Raw genomic sequence first — 20,380 nt, forward strand, 5'->3', positions numbered from 1 at the left:
TGTCTTCATAAAGTATATATTACTTCCTAGCATCACTAAGGGTTATCTGTATGCTACAATAAAGTATTAACAATATTTCTGCACCAAGACGACACAAATCCTGCATAAAGAAAAGCTGATTTCTTCATACATTAGAATTTAAAAGCTGGACTCTCTGACTGGTAGCGATCCTCCCTGTCTCTCAAGCAGAAATCTTGCCTTGTCCTGCAACTGTTGATTCTTAACAGGAGGTGGGACTGTCTGCATTCAAAGGAAGGGCTCTGTCACTCATTCCTGCACACCTGAAGGAAATCAAGCAAATATGCCTGTTTATTTTGCACCATTTCTTCTAATTTTGCTAGTCATGGAGAGAGGCATGAACTGCCCTGAGGGTGGTATATAAATTCAATAAATAATAAATAATGATGATAACTGTTCACTAACCCCCTGCTCCTGTCCAGTTGAAATCTTACCTCTGACATTTCAGATGACAAAATCATCCCACGAAAACTGGAGGAAAGAATTGAAGGCTGCTCATGCTAGGATATGGGACGCAGGTGGCGCTGTGGGTTAAACCACAGAGCCTAGGGCTTGCCAATCAGAAGGTCGGCGGTTCAAATCCCGCGATGGGGTGAGCTCTCATTGCTCAGTCCCTGCTCCTGCCAACCTAGCAGTTCAAAAGCACCTCAAAGTGCAATTAGAAAAATAGGTACCGCTCCGGCGGGAAGGTAAACGGCGTTTCCGTGCGCTGCTCTGGTTCGCCAGAAGCGGCTTAGTCATGCTGGCCACATGACCCGGAAGCTGTATGCCGGCTCCCTCGGCCAATAAAGCGAGATGAGCGCCGCAACCCAGGAGTCGGCCACTACTGGACCTAATGGTCAGGGGTCCCTTTACCTTTACCATGCTAGGATATAAACATTGCATACCAGAATCCTCCTGATCATGGAAGTTAGATGAGTCAGTCCAATGCCATTGCCTGCTATAAAGGCTGCACTCCTTCTGTGACCCTTTGAAGCAAGTCATGACTCTGTCTCTGGCGCTTCTAAATAGTTTCTTTGCTTGCTTCCCTGCTTGTCTTCCTGCTTGGTGGTTCCTACGTCAACCTCTTGGCCCTTCAGCCATGGAAACTACAGCATTGGCTTGGCCTTGTGTTGGGCTAAAAGCTGCTTCTCGGATGGCTGCCTCTGTTTCCCGGCACCTGCAACTTATGTAGCTTGACAAATTGAGATGCTCCAAGACCAACTATTGGATCCCAACCTTTTACTTTTGTTAAGCTGACCCAACCATAACATTTACAGTCATTTTCTAAAGAGTGAAGATGGTGAAACCAGCAAACCAAGTGGACGGGGAAAATCAAAAGTCAATAGCAACTCTTTAAATGTCTTGTAAACTCTTTAAATGTCTTGTAAACTTTTTTGAAACCTAGGAAGTAGATCATAAATAGATATGACCTGACAATGTATTTTGCAGAGTGGGAGCAAAGGCTGCAAAAACAATACCCTATCACAACCTCTCCATTCTTCATCTTTTGTTTATGCAACTTTGAACAAAAGTGCTCCAGCCGAATTTGAAAAGAGTGTGCTGCATGCATGAGTGTGCATATGTTTTGTGCCAGGAGCTTCATCCATGGGGGACTTAAATTGCAGACCTTCTAAGAGCTGAGGTGGAGATGGGCTACTAACAATACTCCTCAATTGTAACTTTCTTCCTTCTGAAATTTGATAAAGACCCAGTTAAGTAGTTCCTGCAGAACTATCTTACTCAGCAAGCAGTTAGTGGCTGCAGATCAGCAGGATTTTTTAAATTAAAGATCTATTTAAATATAGTTTACGTGGGTTTTATTATATAGTAAATGTTTTTACTTCAGCCAGCTGGAGTGATTTTCTCTGCAAGTAGACAGTGTGTGCCTTACCCTCAGTGGGAGAAAAATAATTTGTGTTATATTGGAATCTGCCCAAAAAAATCTGCCCCCAAAATGCAATGGATATCCTTGAAAGGAAACGCACACTTGCAGAGCAGCTGAAAGAGACACAATAAAGATTATGTCAATCAAGTAAGCACACTGGAAAGGACATGATGGTCACTGTGAATCCCACATCCCAAGGAGAAGATGGACAGATTCTTACAATCTAAGCGTGACACTGCAAAGCTGCATCAAAGATACTGCAAGGGCGCTTGTAGTGTAGGTGTATCCGCAGAGATGATGATGGGAAAGAGAGGGGCTGGAGTGACTTTCCAGGGGGAAAGAGGAACAAGAAAGGACAAGCTTGTGTTCTATCCAAAGAAAGACACTGGTAATTTCAGGCCAGCGAGTTACAACATCCCAACCCCTTCTCATTCATAGTTGCACAGTGGACCGGTTTATGCTCATAGAATAGCATCCACTCTAATACAGTCAGCAACATTGGGCCCGGTCTTATTCAACATCTTATTCAACATCTTTATCAACGACTTGGATGATGGACTCAAGGGCATCCTGATCAAATTTGCAGATGACACCAAACTGGGAGGGGTGGCTAACACCCCAGAGGACAGGATCACACTTCAAAACGACCTTGACAGATTAGAGAACTGGGCCAAAACAAAGAAGATGAATTTTAACAGGGAGAAATGTAAAGTATTGCACTTGGGCAAAAAAAAAAAATAAGAGGCACAAATACAAGATGGGTGACACCTGGCTTGAGAGCAGTACATGTGAAAAGGATCTAGGAGTCTTGGTTGACCACAAACTTGACATGAGCCAACAGTGTGACGCGGCAGCTAAAAAAGCCAATGCAATTCTGGGCTGCATCAATAGGAGTATAGCATCTAGATCAAGGGAAGTAATAGTGCCACTGTATTCTGCTCTGGTCAGACCTCACCTGGAGTACTGTGTCCAGTTCTGGGCACCACAGTTCAAGAAGGACACTGACAAACTGGAACGTGTCCAGAGGAGGGCAACCAAAATGGTCAAAGGCCTGGAAACGATGCCTTATGAGGAACGGCTAAGGGAGCTGGGCATGTTTAGCCTGGAGAAGAGGAGGTTAAGGGGTGATATGATAGCCATGTTCAAATATATAAAAGGATGTCACATAGAGGAGGGAGAAAGGTTGTTTTCTGCTGCTCCAGAGAAGCGGACACGGAGCAATGGATACAAACTACAAGAAAGAAGATTCCACCTAAACATTAGGAAGAACTTCCTGACAGAGCTGTTCGACAGTGGAATTTGCTGCCAAGGAGTGTGGTGGAGTCTCCTTCTTTGGAGGTCTTTAAGCAGAGGCTTGACAACCATATGTCAGGAGTGCTCTGATGGTGGTTCCTGCTTGGCAGGGGGTTGGACTCGATGGCCCTTGTGGTCTCTTCCAACTCTATGATTCTATTCTATGATTCTATGATGTGGGAAGGTGGTTCTGTACTTGTTGTTAGTCAAGGTGCCACGAATTCAGAGATTTAGAAGGAGGCTGAAGTTGGAAAGACTCTAATTCATCTAATCCCAGCACCCCCCCAGAAGCCAAAACAGGGACTGTCCCTGGTTAATAGGCCATATGGAGCACAAGGAAATGCAGCGTGTGGGTGAGTTATTCACATCAGCTGCTTCCATATCAAGCAATGTACTTTTGAATTGTAGTGTTTATGTCTGGGAAGCAAATCATATTTATAACGCAATCACACATTATGTACTCGTGGATTTTTTAGTCATGATGATGCACACAGGAATGAGCCTTGTGAGTGGCAGATGTAAACCTTGATTGACACAAGGGTGAGATGAGCTCTGGCTTGCTTGGCCTAAAATGAAGAACCGGCGGACAAATTTGTGCAAGTTCTTTTTCCTTCTTGATCTCAGCAGGACTGCAATTTGGCACTCACTCTGAATGTGCACAAACTCTTCCATGCAATTGGGACCCGTGTTACACAGGCCGTGTACAATTGGGGCGCCTGATCATGTGTGTTCTTATGCATGTCCAGATGCCAGGTGTCAAACACGACTTTCCCAGCGCACTCACAGAGTGTCTCTGAAGCTCTTAGAGCTCAACTGTCTCTTTGCAGCAGCCTCAAGGCATCAGCTGTGTGGCACCAGGAGGCATCTCGGCAGCTACACCTTTATCTTTTGGGGCTAGCTTGAAGTGGTCCCCAGTTAGGTGTCTGTCCTTAGATGTGACTCCCACCTTTGTCTGCCAGTCACAGCTTCGTATTACAATGCTTTCAGGTTGTGAAGTGCGAAATGTTCCCATGTGACAGAAATTTTTTTTCTTCCGCACTAGGTGGAGTAACTGCTCCTTCCCCCGCCACCAAAACATGGACTTCCTGCCAGGAATGTGCACAGCCAGGGTGCTAAAAGCTGTATGGTGACCCCTGATTCTCAGGTCTCCACTGACAAGTATTTGACTCAAAATGGATGTAGCATTATCTGACTAAAAACAGTTCTGCAATTCACAAACATAAAACCACAGCCATAATAATGGCAGTAATAGTGTTTCCTCCAACTATGTGGTAGGTAACTGAGAGTCCTCTAAAACAACTGGAGGAATTATAGTAACATAGAAGTAGCAATGTGTTGTTCTGAATTCCTTTTCAAAAGTAGCGTCATAGAAGAGTTGTGTTTTCTGTTGACGAGGAGGATTGTAGGGCCAGAGATGGACATGGCACGCAAGGAATCTGCATGCTTTCATTGGGAACTGTGGTTCACAGCTTGCTAGCGATTTCCTAACATTTAAATGTGTTATTTGAGTAGGAGTGCAATGCTAGAAGACCACAAAATTACGGTGGCAAAAATGTAAAAACATATGTTTGGGATTTGTGGGCTATATAAATAGGTTTTAAAAATCTGTAACATGCCATACCATCAGGTATCAAGGGAGAAGTTAAAGAGCTTGTAGCTGTAATATGGGTCCTTTGTTAATTTAATCCATGCCCTTATATTCAGGTCACAAGAGTTGCTGGAGGGCATAAGCTTGAGGCAGCGTAGGATTCAAATTTGTGTTGTCTGTTAGATATATCCACTTGGACATCTCAATGCCATCTCAACATGTTGAAGATAAAACTATTTATCTTGCCTCCTAAAATGGCTTTCCAACTCCTCTCAGTATTGTCAGTAGTACCATCCTTCACATCTGTTTGTCAAGCATGCTGGCTTAGCTGCTATCCCTTGACTCTTCTCTCTTGTTTGCTTCCCCCATTCAATCTGCTGCCAAGTCATGCTGCTTCTCCCTCTGCAGCCTTGCAAAACTCCCACCCGTTCCTTCTTGTGCCTTGGCTAAAATTGGTTCGTCCTCTGGTGGTCATCTGCACCTTGACTGCTGGAACCTTAATCTGCCTGACTCTTTTCTTTCATGCCTCGGTTTTCCCAAATCACCCCTCTCTCCCACCCCTCTGGCCATGTGACCTCTTTGGGTTCCTTCACTGGCTCCCCATCCCCTGCCAGAACCAAGCCAATCGTCTTCTCCTTCCTGCTAAAACTATCCACATCTTTCACGTCTCCCCACCCCAACTCACTCCTATCTTTTGGCTCCTGTTTTATGTTGTGTAGTAGAAACGTTGGTTGTTTTGTCCACCAAGTCCAGGATCGTCTGCTGTGAGTGGCTTCAGCTCTCCAAGATCTCAGGCACAGAGCAGTCTTTGCCATCATCTACTGCCTGATTTCCCCCCATTTTCACCTGAAGAAACCAGGAACTGAACCCTGGGCCTTCTCCATCCACAGAGTGTGCTCTGCCACTAAGCTCAGCCCCCCTCTTCCATAGCTGCTTGTGACCTCTGCCACCCCAACTCTGCCATTCTCAGCTGAATGAAAGTCTCCAACTCCTTTATGCAACTCCACCCATTTTCCCCATATGCCCAATGCCTCTTGGAACATGTTTGTGATGCCACCTCTCTCTCCTCCTTCAAATTCTTCTTTAAAACTTACCTTTTTCTGTATGGCCTTTCACGTATCCTCTTAGTACTCATTACCACATGTAACCAAGCTTTTGACACATGACATTTCCCAAATTTCATCCTCCTCCCTCCCTTTATTTCTCCACCGTCTGTTTCAGCTTGTAGGCTTTTTGCAGTGCCGGAGACTCTGTTACCAATAATAGGCAGGCAGGCAGATGTTCTGCACAATGAATAGTTTTTCCTGGCCAGTTCAGTCTACCTTTCCCCCTCCCTTGGTTTATACATTGCTATAAATACGCATGCATCGCCAAAGGGGGAGGGGACAAAGGAGAACACAGATTTGCATGAAATGTGTATATGCTAAAGTAGATGTATAGATGCAAATTTAGAAATAGTGATCACTTAAAGAGAAATGCAATGTCTTTCAGCATGGTGAGGAAGAGTGTGACCAGATTACCGTATGTGTGGACCTGCTCAGTGTGCTGTCTAGGTGTCCCATGTTGATGGGCAAGTTTGAGGGACTCTCTGCTTCCCTTTCTTTTGGTTCTTTATCTGTAGACTGAATTTAAGCCCTTCAGTCAGAGGGCACCTTCAAACACAAGGCAAAGCATCCCTCTTGTAATTGCTGCAGTGAATTGTGAGAGACAAAGGCAAAACTCAGCTTGACTCTTGGAAGCTGCCAAAACCCAGGAATATCAACAACAGTTTAGATTTTGCATTTGTAAGAGGTAAATTGTTAAGGAAGTGAATGTTCTGATGAAGAGTTATGATTCCCCCAAGCAGTGATGAAATGGCGAAACAGTAAAAGCTAAAAATACTCAAGACACTGATATTTAAATCAGTAATCTCCCCTTGCCTCTAGGAGGAGGAGGAGTTTAGTCCCCTTGTTTCAGATGACAGCAGAAAGCTGCTATGAAAATGAGTAACTTGAGTGAAAGAGAATTAAATGGCGCAGTGCATGGACAGTGGTGACTGTTATAGCAGAGGTGAACATGCCAGGTTTGTTCCTAGTGGGACAGCTCATTAAGCTGAAAGAAAGCTAATATACATAGTTGTGATACAGTATAGACTTGCAAGGTTGTTTAGGTTATCTGGGGAGGTTCCACTCATGTCAACTCACTCTGCAGCATACTAAAGGGTGTTGACCCCAAAACAGGCATTTTTCCTTCTGCTGTGGAATGCCCTTCCCCCGATATACAGGATGCAGCAACCATCAGTTGCTTCAGATGTCTTGGGAAGAATTCTCTTTTGGGCCAGGCTTCCCATGACACATAAGAAGATAGGTCCCCACTTTACATGTTTGGAGTTCTCTGAAGTTCTGTTCTGTTAGCTTTTATACACTTTTATGACCTTTTTATACTGCTGTTTTATTGGTTTTGGGTTGTGTTTTTGTTTTAAAGTTTTAAAGATTTATTTCTTGTTTTTTTAGACTGTACATTGCCTTGGCATTTTAGAAATATTAAATGCTCTCTCTCTCTATCTCTCTCTCTCTCTCTCTGTGTGTGTGTGTGTGTGTGTGTGTGTAAGAAACATCCTGGCACACAGCTTTCTTGGCCAATCTAGGTTAATCTAGGTTATATGTACTCAGAAGTATTTTGCCCTCCATGCTACAATTTTTGAAAGCAGAAAGTTGGAAACTCCAGGACCACTTCATACATCACATTATTTAGACATTCAGTTAATACATTTAGAAAGAAAATTAGATGGCCAAGTGGTTATAAATATGTATGTACATAAGCAGCTGTATGTATGTGTATTGGAAACGGGGAATAATTTTGTTCACTTAATGCAGACGTACCTAATTCACTCTAACTGAACTAATATGCAGACCAAAACACAGCTGTCCTTTGAAATCAATGATGGAGTTCTCTAGCCAAAAGTATACACAAAAATGTGTATATTAGGTGCACACAAAAGTGTACATATACCGAATATTAGAGAAATGTTAAATGAGGCAAGATTGTATATAAAAATACAAACAGTAGGAGAAATATATATATTTTCATGCAGACTCTTAAAAAAAAAAGAGCAAGGCCATCTGAATTTAAGACTGGAAAAATGAGAAACTGACAGAAACCAAAACTGTCAAAATTCTTCCATGGACCTCAAAGTGGTCTGCATGGTTCTCCTCCTCCCCATTTTGTGCTCACAACAACCCTGTGAATTAGGTTAGACTAAGAGATGGTGACTGGGCCAAGGTTGCCCAGTGAGCTTCATGGCGGAGTGGGGATTTGAACACTGGTCAACACACTCTAACTATTATTATTATTATTATTATTATTATTATTATTATTATTATTATTATTTAGGGTTACCATATTTGGAAGATCAAAAAAAGAGGGCAGACAGTGGGGGGGCAAGCAGGCGATTGGTGGTGGTCGGGTGATCGGTGGCAGCGGCAGCAGGGTGATTGGCAGTGGTGGCGATTGGTGGCAATTCGGGTGATCAGGTGATCGGTGGGGGCTGGGTGATTGGACAGTCGGTGGCAGCGGGCGATCAGGCGATCTATGGCAGTGTTGGCAGGGCGAGTGGGTGATCAGCGGCGGGTGAGTGATTGGGTGATCGGTGGCGGCAGCGGCCAAGTGTGTAGGTGAGCGGGTGAGCGGTGGTGGCAGGGCCACTGGGCAATCAGCGGTAGTGGGGGTGGCGAATGGTCAGCGGGGCAGCGGTAATCTTGGGGAGGGGGGTTGGGTTAGGATTCTCCCATGGAGGCCACCATTTTCCGCTCAGACTGCTTGCCCGCTCTCTCAGGCCTCAGCTTTGTCTGCCTGCCTGGGCGCCTCCTCCTCCGGTGAGTGGCTCTATGGCAGCGGCAGGACCTGTGGGGGCTCCGGCCAGGCCTGGACCCAGAGGCCACTGAGGGAAGGAGGAAGAGGGAGGCGTACGAGGGAGGTTCCTCATCCCGCAGCCTCCTCCTCCGGTGAGTGGCTCCACGGTGGAGGCATGGCCTGTGGGAGCCTTTAAAATGGAGTGAATGAATGCAAAAATGTATATGTGGTGCTTTAAAACAGTCTTTGAAAGGCAGACTGCCATCCTGAAGCACGAGGAAGACTGATGTCTGAACCAGTGTTTGATTTGCTGGAGTGAGCATCTGTCGTTTATATTGCAAACGTGGGAAGAAACATCAGAGGAGACAAATCTGCCACAACTCTATTTTGTTGTTGTAAACACTCTAAAGTTGTGCAGCCTGTTCTATTCCTGATTTTCTCTCCTCCCACTAACTTCAATTAATCTAATTGAAGGAGCTGCACATTTCACATTTCTATTTCTGTGAAGTATTTGCATACATTTAAGGCTGTAGATTCTTGTGTTTCTTTTTGGGAGCATTGATTAGACTCCAGCAATTCATTCAACACAGGGTAGCCTTTGAAGAGTATTTGGGAAAGCATTGACATAGCAGAATGCTTACCCTCCAACTCTCCCAACTGAGAGCAGTAGCAGCCCCATCTTCCAGTCCCCACACATTTAAAGAAGCACCGATATGCCTCTCATAGTTAAAGCTGATACATAGACCCTACAAAAAAGCCACCTCAGCATTTGAAAGGAAAATGCAGAGGGAAGAATAAAATGCATGCTTGCGTTTGCCTATTGAGCTAGACATTCACCTTGCTTTAAACTTTGACCTAGATGCTTTCTGAGGTTTCTTCTGATTCCCTTCCATTCCTAATCTCTCTCTCCCCCACCCTGTTACTTGCATTTCTCCATGATGCATGCATATGAAACAACCTGTTTTTGAAATCTTGCATTCATTGTGAGACAGTTTTTAAAGAAACAAACTTTGTCAAAGCTCTGTGGAATATTCGGAGATGATTCTCTGATTGTATGTGGTTTTATCTTTGTTCTAAATAAAAACATTTTTTAATAATAATGATGATGATGACGATGATAAAAGATAAAGTGAAATTGTTGTGCAATTCTGATCTTGGATGACCCTCTGAAACTATGTACCATGGAACACAACAGGAAGCGCCTGTCTTTCGCAATGTCTTACCTTTTCCAGAAGAATGTTCCAAATTCCATAGATGTGAGGGAGTGAAAATGAGGGAGTGTAAATGATGGCACAGAATCCTCCTTTCTGCATATATAATAGCAGTATGACAAGAGGGAAACGAGGCTAAACCCTTATCCTTGGCATGCTAGTTTTGTTCATTCAAACCTACAGCACCCCCATATTTTGCCCGAAGTAGTAAATACCTCCTCCTGGGTTGTTAAGGAGACATTAGATTCAGTCTGCACTTAAAAGTTAATCTGTTCATTTCTCACTTTCCCAAACAATATGAGAAGTGAAACATAGAACCAGCCTTCAAAATTCACACATCTGAAATTTGCAATGCAGTTCTCCAACTTGAATAAAAATGCATAGATTGGGGGAAAGTGTGCATAAAAAATAATATTTTGGTGAAAATAACATACAAAAATGGATTATATTAGGGAAAATTACCTGAAAAGTGTGTATGTTAGTCAAAACTGCACACAGATGTATTCATTAGGCGAAATTTACACTAAAATGTTGAAGAATTTTCATTGTTGCAGCACTGCGGAGAACTGAATTTCGGATTGGAACTGAGAGAACCAAAATGGAGAGATTATTATTCCATTACTATTGGTTGTACATCTAGTTGTTGTTGCCCTAAGTTTTGTGGAAGTGCTTCCCTTTGCCGCTACCCTCAAAGGAAGAAAAGTGCAGAGGAGAATAAATGTTAAACTGTGCATGACTCCTGAAAAGGTATGTCTGTGTCTTGTCCGCCTAGTTTCACAGTTTTCATTGAACCTCGGTGGCTGCAAAGGAGAGCCAGGGATCCTGCCAACACTTGACAATCCTTCGTTGAAACTTGCAGTGATTCTGCAGTGCTGCAGTAACACATCATTCTTTTGTACCATTTGACTGGCCAGTGTTCAGTGTGCCCTGTGCCAGCATGGGCTTCTTCTTTCCTGTATGTTCTTTTCAATCTGTGCAGTAAGTTTGTTTGGGCAGATTCTGGAATAGCACAAGTTAATGTCACTGCACAATATTGTTTGGGCTAAATGGTTTTTCCACCAGATGAAGACAGTTGTTTCATGCTTCCTACTCTCATGTGCGCCCTTGGGTAGCCTTTTAAGGAAACAGTTTCCTCATGACGGGAGGGTGCTGGAGCCTCAAATTGCGCACTTCCAAGTTGAACAGCCAAATATAGATAAGAAGTTACTCTGGGAGCACCTTATTACTCTCAATGAATTCAGGTTTTAAGGGCCAGATAAGTTGTGTGTTAGGGTACTAAAGGAAGTTGCAGATGTAATCTCAGAGACCGTTTATGATTTTTAAAATTCTTGGAGAACAGGTGAAGTGCTGTTAGATTGAACAGAGGCAAATGCTGGATCCATCTTTAAAAAGAGGGGGAAACAGGATCTAGGCAACTACTTACTGGTCAGGGTGAGGCCAATGCTTTCCAGTGCACTTTCCCATATCATGCCTTACTGCAAACATTCTGGGAATTTTTTAAAAATAGGTTTTTTTACACAAGAGCCCCAGATCCACTTTAGCTGCGTAACCCACAGTATTCTTGTTGTAAAACTGGTAGAATTTGGGTGAGATGAAGCTACTGTTGGATTTGTAGCCATGAAACAGGACATTCTGAGGGCATGGAGGGGCTGAGCTGGCCTGGGATCAATTGGATCCCAAATTGGTTCCACTGCTCTTGTGTGATGGTATGGGGGCATGGCCAGTCCAGGCCCTCTTGCTGCGTAGCTTACGGCTGGCACAGCATTCTCTCTGCCCATCCTGCCTACCATTTGGGTGGTGGGGCTGCAGGTGTGGTGGCCCCACCACCCTGCTCAGTCCCAGGGGGATATTTGCATGGCATTATGATCTCCTTTTTATTACAAATATTACACAGAAAACAGAATAAATTTGTTTGCTGTTGCTCCAAAGGGCAGGACTCAAGCCAGTTGGTTCAAATAACATGAAAAGGAATTTGGAGCAGACATGAGGAAGAACATCTTGATGGCAGGGATGAGGGAGTGGGGCGGAAATTTTTCCAATGCTTTATTTTTCCACCGAACGTTTTCCATTTCCTAAGTTCATTAGTAGCAATGAATGGATGCCAAGTGCCAAAGGCAATATTGGGCAAGCTTGGCAGTTTCAAAGTTGTAATTAATGTTTTTCAGGTGATTATCCCTGACAGACCTGTGAGTCAGCCTGCCACGCACAGTTCTCCAGGATGCTAAAATTTATTAAGCGTGCCAACAGCCTTCAGTACTTTTGGGGTTTCCCTCCACTTAAATTTAAACATTGCAAGAGAAGTTCATGCTATTGCCTTTAAATGTTTACAAATATTTTAATAAAATGTTTCTACATAATATAACATTTAAACCATATTGAGCGGGCCTCCAATATTTCAGGTCAAATACTTGAGGTCTATTGGGACCAAAAAATTAGCATGGGGTGGGGTACTTTTCTATGTTTACTAAATACAAGTAAAATAAACATACTAAACTAGAAAATTAGGGTTGCCATGTGTTTTCTTTTCCCAGGACATGTCCTTTTTCTCGTGGGTAGAGTCATCATAGTGATCCATAGTTAAAAGTAGAAGTCGGCAAATATGTCCTCTTTTTTGCTCTTCAAAATGTGGCAACCCTAATACTAGATTATTCTCAACAACATCAGAAATGTTGATGTAACTGATAATTTCGCAAATGGCTTCAGATCCTTCCCTATAGTGAGTTTCCCCTCCTATACCAAATAGCAGTTTGGATGAGGGGATTTTCATTAGGATCATAGAGAAAGGGTTCGGGATTCCAGCCAAGCAGCTATGTCTTTTTATCCATTTTCCTTCCCCCTGTTTTTCCATTTTTCTCCCTTCTCCCACCATCAGTCAGCATTTCACGCACATTCACAACACAAGTGAATGAGGACGAAGCATGCTCAATGTGCGTGAGATGCTGACTGATGCGTGAGTCCTCCACTCCCCTTTTAAGCCCCCCCCCCCAATTATTTTGTATACTTCTTCAAACCTTGGGGTTCCTCTAAATGTGCTGAGACCTCCCTCTTGTGTGTGGATGGTGGCATTTTGGCTACATAAGGATCCATAGTTGCACAATTAATTCACCATTAGTGTATACATAACACCAGTGCTTTTTTCTCCTTAAAAAATGTTTAGGGGTCCTCTCATTTTGACTCAAGAAAATCACCATTTTATAGATCAAATCAGGAAAAATAAATACAGCAATGGAAAAAAGCACTGCCTTTAGCTCAGCATTCCACCAAAAAAAAAGAGGGTGGGAGACTGTGGTCTCTCAGCGGCTCCGCGTTAAGAAGAAGCCACCGCAACAGTAGCGTCAAGGTGTGCTGGGGACTCCATGTCCATGAGGGGCGGTGGGGGGAGAGAGAGGCACCGCCATGCATCCCTCGCGCCCTCTCACAGAGCCTCGGCTCAACATCTCCTGCCTCGGGGACACCTGTCATGAGCCACTGAGAGGCCACCCAGCCTCCAGGCTGCTTCCATGCAGCCTTAGGTGCCTGCCTGCCTAGGGAAAAGTTGTGCGGGGGGCACAGAGAGAGAGGATGCCCCTGGTGGCGTCCCCTCAGCAGCGGTGGAGCAAGCCAATCAGGCGCCTGGGGCGGTGCATGTGCCCTGCACCCAGGGGCGGGGCCAGCTGCCCGTGGGGGCGGGGCAAGCCGGGGCAGGATGCTGCATAGGGCCTCTGAAAAGTCTGCCTGCCTCCTCCCACTCAGCCGCCCTACAGCTGGGGGGAGGCAGCAGGTGGGCCGTTTGGGCAGCGCGGAGCCTGTGCGTGTGCTGCAGGCCCTGCGGTGAGTGCCGCCCAGCATTTTGTCACCCCCCTCTTTTCAGGGTCCTGTGGTGTGGTCATATTGCAGGTCCCAGTTGTCACTTTCTAAACAAGGTTTGCTGCAAGTGAAGCTTGTTTGGAAGGGGCATTACTTTGAAAGTCAGCTTTGCTCCATACTTCTCCAAGATGTGTGTAGCATAATCTGTAATTATTCAGAAGTTAATGAATACTCTAATATTCTCAAAGGCACCCTTGTCCCTGGCATTCAGAATCGTTCTCTGGCAAGTCCCGACCGTATGCCTTTTGTTATGACCTGCCACTTCAGAATTCCCTGAGGTCACTTTCAAAAAGGAATCTCCTGAGTAATCACTGACACTCATCTGAAGGGCAGGTGCAAACCTGCAGAAAAGAGGCACAAGTTGATCTGAGTTCTGCTGCTTAAGGTGGCCTTCCGTAGGAGGTAACCGCTCTGCTCTGCTGCCTTCCAGCTGGGTTCCAGGCGACGGTGCTGCCCAGTAGGAACACAAACTGAAGTGCTGTGCTTATTTCTTGCAGTATGCTCAGGCCGTTCAACAACAACAACAACTCTGAGGGCTTCTTGTTTTTCTTGTTTGGTATGAAAACTCCTGACCATGATTCTTATTCTTATTTAAATTTCTGTATTGCCCTTCATCTGAATATCACAGGGTGGTTTACAATATAAAAACACAAAAATACATACCATAATAACAAACCAAAAATATACTCCCTTCCCAGTTAAAAGGCCATATATTGTGCAATTATGCCAAGGCCTAGGAGCAGAGCAATGTTTTTGCCTGGCACCTAAAGAGGTCTAATGAAGACGCCAGGAGACCCTCCCGAGGGAGAGCATTCCACAAGCAGGGCGCCACCACACAAAAGGCCTGCTCTCATGTTGCCAGCCTCCAGCCCTCGCATGGAGGGCCTCAGACGATGATTGGAGGGTCTGGGTCAGTTCAGATGGGGAAAGGTGGTCTTTGAGATAGGCACTCCTGATAGCTATTATTATTATTCACTCTGATAACTAGTCGTTTATATGCCTGGCAGTATTTGTGGTCCCCAAGAATTGTACAGCCAAAGCCATAGGCTTAGGGCCCCAGGCATACATTTTAATAAATATTCTGGGAGATTACATGATAGTTAGCAAAGTTAAAAAGTGTAACGTTAGATTTCTTAGTGGACTGATCACTGTTGGTGAAATCTGGAATGAGTTTAGAATGGCTGTGGTCTTGGCCAGGTTGCAGACACTCCTGTTGTTTGATGGTGCCGCGGCTCAGAAGCTGTAGTGCAGGCATGTCCAACCGGTCGATCGTGATCTACCGGTCAATCACGGGGCGTCCCTGGTCGATCCTGGTCAATCATGTGATCCTGATCTATGCCTCCCTAAAAGCTGAACACCTCTGGTCGATCCAATGGGTAGTTCACTGCCAGGTTTTTTTTAGTGGGAGTAGATTACAGTCTCTTGGGGGTTGGACATGCCTGCTGTAGCCCAATGAAAGCTCCAACTGCTGTTGCCCAATGAGGAATGGCTGACCAGAGACCCATGACTCTCGTTTTCTCCTCCCTGTCAGCAGCGCACAGTGACATTCATGTATTACAGTGGTACCTCAAGTTACATACGCTTCAGGTTACATACGCTTCAGGTTACAGACTCCGCTAACCCAGAAATATTACCTCGGGTTAATAACTTTGCTTCAGGATGAGAACAGAAATCGTGGTCCGGCGGCACGGCAGCAGCAGGAGGCCCCATTAGCTAAAGTGGTGCTTCAGGTTAAGAACAGTTTCAGGTTAAGAACGGACCTCCAGAATGAATTAAGTACTTAACCCAAGGTACCACTGTAAATGCAAAACCAGCTGCAGAGGCACTGCTTTGTCAGGCCTGCTCCGCTCACTAAGCTTCTGAGTCAGCTGATCTCTGATTTGTGCGGTGTGTTCCTGTACATGCCTTCTCAGCAGTAACTTAATGTGCCTCTGTGTGATTGTGGTGGTGGTGGTGTGTGAAAATGTGGCAACTGTACTGAATTGTCACACACATTGTTTCTGCCTACTTATAATGTCTGGAGTGGAGTTAGGACTTGAACCCACACACTATTCCACTCGTCCACATTTAGAGAAAAGGTGGGCACGAGTAGGAGTGCTTGCACCCCTTTTCGTTTATTGATTCCACTTCTGTGCCTTTAAGTGCAACCTGACACACACAGATTTAGTAGTTGATGTTGTTCTTGGTGTGGAGTTAGGTGTTGGGAAGAAAACAATTCTGCATTTCTGAGCATTTCTGAGCACAGGTTGCTGCTCAGTGTACAGGGGCAGGGTGTGTTAAAAAGTAGATGCAAACAGTTGCTTTATGTGTCTGCTCCGAGCTTGTGTGGCCAGACCTGTCCAACTGCTCTGCTGCTGAGTCATGTGTTTTCCCCAGAGGCTGACAGGGGGGAAAGCCCCATGGGAAGCAGATGTGTGGGGAAGGAAGAGCTGCTGTGTTTTAACTGAAGGGAGAAAGAGCAAAACTCTATTTTTTGAAATGGAAACTTGGCATAAAGCTCCTCTAACACTTTGCCAAAAGGGGTTGAACTATGGGCTGTGCTGCACACAGTGGGCACCCTACTGTTCCCCCCCCCAGCATGTTCAGCTCTGCCAGATGTTACTGGCACATGAGCATGCACTTTCTGCTTAATCGGAGCAGCATGCAAGTTTCCAGGATGAGCAGGCTCAAGCAAAAATAAAAACCCTTGGAGAGGTGCCATGTGTTTGCATTGATGCTGCCAAGACAGAGTTCTGCTCACCAGCATCTCTTTCTGAAGCAAGGCAGCGCAGAAGTGGAATGGTCCACTACAGATGATCACTACACAGGTCTACTTACTTGTGCCTCATAGCCTCAAAAACCTGAGAAACAGTCTTCCTGCAATCCTGAAAACATTATATAGGCAAATTTGTTAGATGAGCATAACAGGGTTTTTGCAAGTTCCATTTTGTCCATCATTTTGCTTCCAACAAACAGCTAGTTGCCACTATAATGCTCTTTGCTTTAGGAAGCCTCTAGCTATTTTGTTTCAGTTTTATTGGCTCAGTCAGTACCTAGGAGAAAGTCAAACCCTCATGGTCCTTTTGCTTGTGTAAGGAAGGACCATATACCTGAATAACAGAACACCTGCCTCAGGTACATAAGCACCCCCTGCAGTTCAATCCCTGATATCCAGATCTAGCTGAATGAACAGTGGACAGACTCCCTTGGGCGGTTGTGGACTCTCCTTAACTGGAATTTTTTAAGCAGAGGTTGGATGGCCATCTGTCATGGATGCTATGGCTGAGATTCCTGCATTGCAGGGGGTGGGACTAGATTACCCTTGAGGTCCCCTCCAATGCTATAATTCTATGATGGGATTCCGGGGGGGGGGGGGGGGGGGCTTCAAAAGGTCTTTGGTTGAGCAAACCACAGGCAGTTCTAGGCCAGATGAGTGGTAATGACTTGTTTCAAATTAGGTATGATTCGCCGTCAATTTTTGTTAGTTTCCCCAACTAGATGCCCTTGTACATTTCAGCCATGGCAATTCGCGCAATTATTTTGTCTCTTTTAGGGGCTGGCTCAGTTGTTTTGCTTAGTCCTCCATCCAACCCTGTGCTGTTTCTGTGACTCGCATCTCTTTTTGAGCCCACCTTTGAGTCTGCCAGCCTACTTGGGCAATATGGAAATTTGCCACATAATGCTAACCTTATCACAAATATCAACATATGGACCTCCCTCACCACCAATTTTTTACACCTCTGCTTGTCCTATCCCAATATTCTTAACTAGGAACCATATTGGCATTATTGGACCAGCAGCTTTCCTGGGATAGAATGTACATGTTTAAAGAGGAACTGAATGTTGCCAGAGTTCAACCTCTGTCCAAATACCAAAATGGCAATCCCATCAGCAATGCAGCATGCCTGCACTGGGGCAGGCTCATGTTTTGGCTATAGAAAGCTCCATGACGCCTTCTCAGTTCTAACACCTGTCTCCAGTCCTTCCTGCCAGCACAATGTACAGTTACTATGCATAGGAGATCCCACAGTGTTGAAAAAACTAACCTTTGTCACAGAAGAATAAGAATCTAGATTAATAAGTGTGATAACTTGTGAGGTCACTGTAGGAAAGGTGTCATAGGTCTACACTGATCACCCCTTCATGCCACCTTCATGCCACCCTCTACCTACTTTTAGCCTTGCATGTAAGTAAAAGCCTAGCACAGTGGTGGAACTTATTGCCCACTTCATTGAATTAATGTGCTACTCTGTTCAGCTGTGTTCCTCACTCTTACATTTACCGTGGTACTTTTTCCTCTCTAGGTTATGATGTTCTGAACACTGCTTTGGAAACTAGTGACAAGTGGATTGGGCGACGGCTACTGCTGGAAGTGGAGGAGAATGTTACAGATAACCCTGAAGAGACAGAGCATCCAAATCACAAAAACTGCACTGAACCAGGTAGGATTCTCCTGCCCCTCACATGCTTACAGCTGGTTTGCCAAGCAGTAGAGCTCTAGAATTGCAGACACATGACTCTCTTGCATTTTTGTTCCTTTTTAGCTTTATAATCACACAGGTCTTGGATTTATTTTGAGCATGAACTCAGTTTGAACTCAAGAGGATAAGACTAGTAGAATTTCAGGTGTTGCAGCTGTATCAGAGTTGATATATATGAATGTGGAGTGCAGCGGTTTTTAAACCGGAAATATGTTGATATTATTGCACGGGTGCTGTTCTCTTATTATGATCTGAAAATGTGATATGGGCACTGCAATTTGAAGATGCAATTTAAATAGATTTTGAGGAGAGGGCATGATTAATAGTAATTCCTATTCTTGTTTTTCAAAGCTACTTCTGATTCTTCTTTTTTAATGGATTTATTTCTCTTTCACCTTAATGGAAACTGAAACCCATTTATCTTTGCTGCAGAGAATTGTTGAAGTCCTTCTTATGCATAAAGCCTAAAGTTCTGTTGCTGTTTTTCCTACAATGATCATGAGTCACTTTATATTCTGCCTTTCTTTGATGAGGAGTTCTCCAACTCAGACTCCCAGAAAAATGAATGGGACGTGAGAAGAGCACTTGATTGTCCCCCTAAAGATTGCTTTCTTTTTCCTCAACTCTCCAATAGGAATGAAAGAGAAATTTACATTTTGATGTGAACCAACATAATCCACACCACCAAAACCCCTATATAATATGAAACACAACTATCCTTTGAAATTCATTCTTTTCCAAATTTTGCAAACATACCAAACTTATATTAGTGAAAATAATGTTCAAAAACCATCCAAAAATATGACGATAAAAATGTCCAAAAATATTAGGAGAAATTGCTTGCAAAAATGTGTATATTAGAAGAAAAGCACATGAAAATTCATGCCCATTTTTATTTCAAAAAATTCTAAGCTGAAGTGGAAATGGGGACAACTGAAATTTAGATTGTAAAATTAAGAGAGAGAAGGTGAAATAGATATAGAGAGGTGGCCAGTGTCTGAATGGTTTGAGTGCTTCTTTGAAAGAAATAATTTTGGTAGACCTATTTTATGCCATCACAATGAGTGCTTTGTTGGCTTATCTTTTTTTCAGAGATCCCAGATGTCCTTGACAAATCATTGCATTTTATTGTTTTTGCTGTTTCCTCCCAGACCTGATTTGTGTTGCTTGCTGCCACCACTGCATGCAGTTGAAGGACCAGCCAGTCTGGTGTGGATTTTCAGTTGTGCTCTGTATTAAGGCAAGGCAGGATTCTGGCTGCATGCCAGGGCTCAGGTTGTGCTCTGCAGTCCCCAAACTCCTCTATATACATTATTTACACAGTGGGCTGCACATGATTGGCCAATTCCGGAATTCTACTGTAAGCCAATCAGGTTGTGGATTCGCTTCTATCTGGAGAATGATTGGCAGCTTCCGTTGCCAGGGCCTCCTCCAGAGCGACCTGGAACGTTAGGTCCTCCTTAGCGTAGAGGCTTCGTTACTGCTTCTCATCCTTCAGGCCACCAACGAGGCGGTCATGAAGCATGTTCTCCAGCTCTGAGAAGTTGCAGAACTGGGCAGCTTGGCGGAGAGAGGTCACAAACCCAGTTATGGTTTCCCTAGGAGCTTGCCGCTTTGCATAGAAGGCATTTCGATGAGCCACCACTGAGGGCTGTGGCAAAAAGTGCCCCTTCAGCTGTTCCATTATTGTTTTGTATGGAACAGCAGCGACGTCTTCAGGTGCAAGGAGAGCCCGGGCGATTTCAAATGTCTCCTCTCCGCAGACGCTGAAGAATATCACCCTCTTCTTGGCGTCTTCTTTGTTGGTGACCCCTTTGGCTTCTAGGAGGAAGGTGAAACGGGAGGCGTACGCTTCCCAGTCTCCGGATGCTGGGTTGAACGGCGAGAAGCTGCTGTCGGTTGCCATTCTGAGTTCCTTGTGTCCCGGAGCTGAAGCCTGGATACACGGTGCGAGGCAGCGGTGCGGCAGGTGGCGGTGCTGCGGTGCTGTGTGTGGCAGTCAACTCAGCGGGATCCCATCCTCGTCGCCAGTGAAATATACTCAGAGTCGCAAAGTGATTTCATGCTCTTTATTCAGCTCATAGTGGTGAGGAGGAATGAATGAATGTCCCCTCAAAGTATCTGCTTTATATACATTATTTACACAATGGGCTGCACATGATTGGCTAATTCTGGAATTCTACTTTAAGCCAATCAGGTTGTGGATTCGCTTCTATCTGGAGAATGATTGGGTGGTTCCTGCCAACCAATCATACTGCTGCATTGT

The 20,380-nt window shown here is 44.6% G+C and overlaps 1 protein-coding gene across 3 annotated transcripts in view; it reads left to right on the forward strand.

Annotated features, from left to right (window-relative positions):
- SLC24A3 (solute carrier family 24 member 3) overlaps nt 1–20,380 on the forward strand; it is a 147,251-nt gene that overhangs the window by 10,636 nt on the left and 116,235 nt on the right. For all 3 annotated transcript variants that reach the window (XM_083448706.1, XM_083448704.1, XM_083448705.1), the window contains exon 2: nt 17,938–18,075. In XM_083448706.1, coding sequence (XP_083304832.1) covers nt 17,938–18,075 — 138 coding nt within the window. The remainder of the gene's footprint in view (nt 1–17,937; nt 18,076–20,380) is intronic.

The sequence above is a fragment of the Podarcis tiliguerta genome (assembly GCF_965153285.1).
Source record: "Podarcis tiliguerta genome assembly, chromosome: 7".
In the NCBI taxonomy this organism is placed as follows: domain Eukaryota; kingdom Metazoa; phylum Chordata; class Lepidosauria; order Squamata; family Lacertidae; genus Podarcis; species Podarcis tiliguerta.